At 42.4% G+C, this 5,197-nt stretch overlaps 1 protein-coding gene across 1 annotated transcript in view; it reads right to left on the reverse strand.

Moving 5' to 3' along the window:
* LOC106814343 (dynein heavy chain 1, axonemal-like) overlaps positions 1–5,197 on the reverse strand; it is an 87,915-nt gene that overhangs the window by 69,472 nt on the left and 13,246 nt on the right. Inside the window, exon 9 of the mRNA XM_014818644.1 lies at positions 2,033–2,210. Within this exon, the coding sequence (XP_014674130.1) occupies positions 2,033–2,210 (178 nt within the window). The remainder of the gene's footprint in view (positions 1–2,032; positions 2,211–5,197) is intronic.

Here is a 5,197-nt window from a genome sequence, read left to right on the forward strand (position 1 = left end):
CTTCTTCTTCTTCTTCTTCTTCTCGGGTCACTACACTACACTCGGCCCAGCCACTGCAGCACACAGGACTTGGCACGGTGGTTGAAAGCCTCAAGGTCTCCAAGGTCTCAAGCTCTCAAGAGAGGGCACTATATTGTCATGACGAAAGTTGCGCCATTGGAGCTTATTTACGCATACGATACACATCTTATTTTATTATTATAAAATTGTAAAGTATTACGATATTTTTGCTTTCATTATTGGTTAATCTACAAAATTCTAGTTTTTCACTATTAGTGAAATTGCATTATCGACGCCGCATACTGGAAAATATTGTTAGTTGCATAAAAATACGAAATAAACTTTACAAAAAAACATGCGTGCGGTTGTAGAGAGGGCACTTCTTCTTCTTCTTCTTCTTCTCGAGTCACTACACTACACTCGGCCCAGCCACTGCAGCACACAGGACTTGGCACGGTGGTTGAAAGCCTCAAGGTCTCCAAGGTCTCAAGCTCTCAAGAGAGGGCACTATATTGTCATGACGAAAGTTGCGCCATTGGAGCTTATTTACGCATACGATACACATCTTATTTTATTATTATAAAATTGTAAAGTATTACGATATTTTTGCTTTCATTATTGGTTAATCTACAAAATTCTAGTTTTTCACTATTAGTGAAATTGCATTATCGACGCCGCATACTGGAAAATATTGTTAGTTGCATAAAAATACGAAACAAACTTTACAAAAAAACATGCGCGCGGTTGTAGAGAGGGCACTTCTTCTTCTTCTTCTCGGGTCACTACACTACACTCGGCCCAGCCACTGCAGCACACAGGACTTGGCACGGTGGTTGAAAGCCTCAAGGTCTCCAAGGTCTCAAGCTCTCAAGAGAGGGCACTATATTGTCATGACGAAAGTTGCGCCATTGGAGTTTATTTACGCATACGATACACATCTTATTTTATTATTATAAAATTGTAAAGTATTACGATATTTTTGCTTTCATTATTGGTTAATCTACAAAATTCTAGTTCTTCACTATTAGTGAAATTGCATTATCGACACCGCATATACTGAAAATACTCATATTGTTAGTTGCATAAAAATACGAAATAAACTTTACAAAAAAAACATGCGCGCGGTTGTAGAGATGGCACTATATTGTCATGACGAAAGTTGCGCCATTGGAGCTTATTTACGCATACGATACACCTTATTTTATTATTATAAAATTGTAAAGTATTACGATATTTTTGCTTTCATTATTGGTTAATCTACAAAATTATAGTTTTTCACTATTAGTGAAATTGCATTATCGACGCCACATACTGGAAATACTCATATTGTTGTTTAAAGATATTCCTCGCTGATATTAAATTGCATATTCATATCTCGCACGAAAAACCTTGAATCTGACTAGAAATAATGCTGATCATGTGAAGCAATCATATCCTCTCGTAGACACACCGGCCGTGTACGAGCACGCGCATTACGCCTTTCACTCAGTAATCACGAGATGTAACAAAAAGACTAAATTTGATTTGGATATCATCAAGAGCGTATTAAGAAGAATCATGATGTAAGCAATTATAAGTGTAGCGAAAACAACGAGCGCACAACATATATGCATGTCCCGACGAATGCGCAAAAAGCGACTACTTCAGCTGACAACCCGAGAAAAAATTACAGAGAAAGAGGGAGAGAGTGGAAGGAATCTCTCTCTCTCTCTCTCTCTCTCTCTCTCTCTCTCTCTCTCTCTCTCTCTCTCTCTCTCTCTCTCTCTCTCTCTCTCTCTCTCTCTCTCTTTGTACTTTTACGCTCACGTGTCGCTACGGTTGCGTGAAAAGAATTTTCCTCCAGCGTATTATATCATCGAAGACGCCAACGAACAATCACGATGCGGAACGTTGCATTCGACGACAAATTCCCGAGTTTCATCATCATGCGCCACCGGGAATGCGGCGGACAGCTGCCGACGGAGGAGGCTGGGAGCGAGGATATTTTACGCATGCATGAGATTTTCGGATGCATTGGCTTCGTCTTGTTTACTCGCCGATAGGGAATACCTTTTATCCAATCTGCTATCAATTAGGTCCTGCGTCTGATTGGCACTCGTCCGCGCTGAAAACGTGATGAAATCCGAGACGCATTCCCTCGGCATTCCTCTCACCAGCTTGTCGGCTATTGTCAGCGTCTTACCCGTCCCAGTAGGGCCGACACACAGCACCTGATACACAGGAGAGAGAGAGATAGAGAGAAGAACACGCATGAGATAGATATAACACGTATGGGGAGAGCGGACAGAACGTGGTAGAAAACACACCCGCCCACGCACGTACGCACGGTGGCACAAGCACATACGCGCACACACACGCACACACGCACGCACACGAACCGCACGCACACACACACACGTACACGCACACAGACACACACAGTCACAGTAAGAGCAAGAGCACGCCCCAGAGTGATAGCTAGCTAGCTAGAACACGTATGAAACGTTGCACGTGCCAGCAATCGGTCACGCGGACGACGCCCACGCTGGAGTCGTCGAGCTGCAAGGGAAATGTATTCATGTGCGCACACGAGAGTCGGTATTGAAGTACACGGCTCGTACGAATCGTAAATACACAGGATGCGTGTGGGCGAGCGAGCATATTCCGCACACACACACACACGACTGTCGTGACACATGCATAGTACCGAACGGAGTCACAACTGGGATTCGGTCCCTGGCACACGGTAACACGAAGCAGGACCTCATTGTTTTAAGCGGTTCTTCCGTGCGTCGGACGAGGCTAGCTGACCACGGTATTAAAGGCGACTGCGCCTTTTCGTCAGGGTCTCTCTTGGCACGACGCGTTGAGTGCAGGATTCTTCTGCCCCGTTACGTTCCAGCGACCCAAATAAGGATATAATAAAGCCCCCAAATTCTCAATTTTCGCGGTTTATTACTTCTCGTTGGTTCTTCCTGGTAATTCGCCTGCCTGCTCTCCTCATTCCTGATGTGACGTCACGGTCGGCGCTACATTGTGACTACAACAGCGTTCGGTATTAAACGGTTCAGAGGTCCATTCCCCGGAATTTCCCCCTACTAAATTTTATTTGGTCTTCGAAGGCACGTGGTGTGAAAATGTCAGTCCAGGTGTGAAGGTCATTGTAACCTAGGAAATAGACGGCTATCCCAAAAGTTACATGCTTTTGCGCACCACCGGTGTCAGGAGTGCAAAGATTTGTTACTACTAAATGTTCATGCACACCCGCAAATTTACGATTCGGGTGGGATACGGTGTATGTTGTCATGAGCCATTTAATGAAACGTGCGCACCCATCAACGGCATGCCAGAAACACCTGTTGAATCTCACGTACACCTGCCGACATAATTAACAAATCATTTTATCATGCAGAATTAGAAAGCTATAAATGACATAATAGCGCGGTATATATTGTCACTACGCTTCACGTAACTGTAAAAAGCACGTTTCATGTTCCTTTGAATTGAATAACCCTGTAAAGAATGCAATATGACATCGATTTTCTGTGACATAGTGCACATAGGGATGCACAGTCAAGATACGTAGAACTAATTTACGTGGGGCAAGGGCTGAAGGACGAAGGCACGTTGGGCAAGGGAAGTAGGATGAAGTCACGTGGGGCAAGGGATGTTGAACGAAGTCACGTGGGGCAAGAGAAGTAGAACGGATGAAAGTTGACGAAAGTTGGATAAAATACAAAATAAACTTTACAAAAAAACATGCGCGCGGTTGTAGAGAGGGCACTATATTGTCATGACGAAAGTTGCGCCATTGGAGCTCATTTACGCATATGATACACCTTATTTTATTATCATAAAATTATAAAGTATTACGATATTTTTGCGTTCATTATTGGTTAATCTACAAAATTCTAGTTCTTCACTATTAGTGAAATTGCATTATCGACACCGCATATACTGAAAATACTCATATTGTTAGTTGCATAAAAATACGAAATAAACTTTACAAAAAAAACATGCGCGCGGTTGTAGAGATGGCACTATATTGTCATGACGAAAGTTGCGCCATTGGAGCTCATTTACGCATACGATACACCTTATTTTATTATCATAATTATAAAGTATTACGATATTTTTCCTTTCATTATTGGTTAATCTACAAAATTCTAGTTTTTCACTATTAGTGAAATTGCATTATCGACGCCGCATACTGGAAAATATTGTTAGTTGCATAAAAATACGAAACAAACTTTACAAAAAAACATGCGCGCGGTTGTAGAGAGGGCACTTCTTCTTCTTCTTCTCGGGTCACTACACTACACTCGGCCCAGCCACTGCAGCACACAGGACTTGGCACGGTGGTTGAAAGCCTCAAGGTCTCCAAGGTCTCAAGCTCTCAAGAGAGGGCACTATATTGTCATGACGAAAGTTGCGCCATTGGAGCTTATTTACGCATACGATACACCTTATTTTATTATTATAAAATTGTAAAGTATTACGATATTTTTGCTTTCATTATTGGTTAATCTACAAAATTATAGTTTTTCACTATTAGTGAAATTGCATTATCGACGCCACATACTGGAAATACTCATATTGTTGTTTAAAGATATTCCTCGCTGATATTAAATTGCATATTCATATCTCGCACGAAAAACCTTGAATCTGACTAGAAATAATGCTGATCATGTGAAGCAATCATATCCTCTCGTAGACACACCGGCCGTGTACGAGCACGCGCATTACGCCTTTCACTCAGTAATCACGAGATGTAACAAAAAGACTAAATTTGATTTGGATATCATCAAGAGCGTATTAAGAAGAATCATGATGTAAGCAATTATAAGTGTAGCGAAAACAACGAGCGCACAACATATATGCATGTCCCGACGAATGCGCAAAAAGCGACTACTTCAGCTGACAACCCGAGAAAAAATTACAGAGAAAGAGGGAGAGAGTGGAAGGACGAGCGAGAGAGAGGAAGGGAGGAAGAGAGAGAGAGAGAGAGAGAGAGTGAAAAGAAAGAAGAAAGAAAGAAAAAGAAAAGAAAGAGGGATAGAGAGGGGGAGATGGAGATGGAGAGGGTGAGAGACAGAGAGAGAGCGAGAGAGCGAGAGAGAGAGAGAGAGAGAGAGAGAGAGAGAGAGAGAGAGAGAGAGAGAGAGAGAGAGAGAGAGAGAGACGAGAGAGAGAGAGAGAGAGAGAGAGAGAGAGAGAG

The sequence above is a fragment of the Priapulus caudatus genome, unplaced genomic scaffold (assembly GCF_000485595.1).
Source record: "Priapulus caudatus unplaced genomic scaffold, Priapulus_caudatus-5.0.1 Scaffold908, whole genome shotgun sequence".
Lineage (NCBI taxonomy): Eukaryota > Metazoa > Priapulida > Priapulimorpha > Priapulimorphida > Priapulidae > Priapulus > Priapulus caudatus.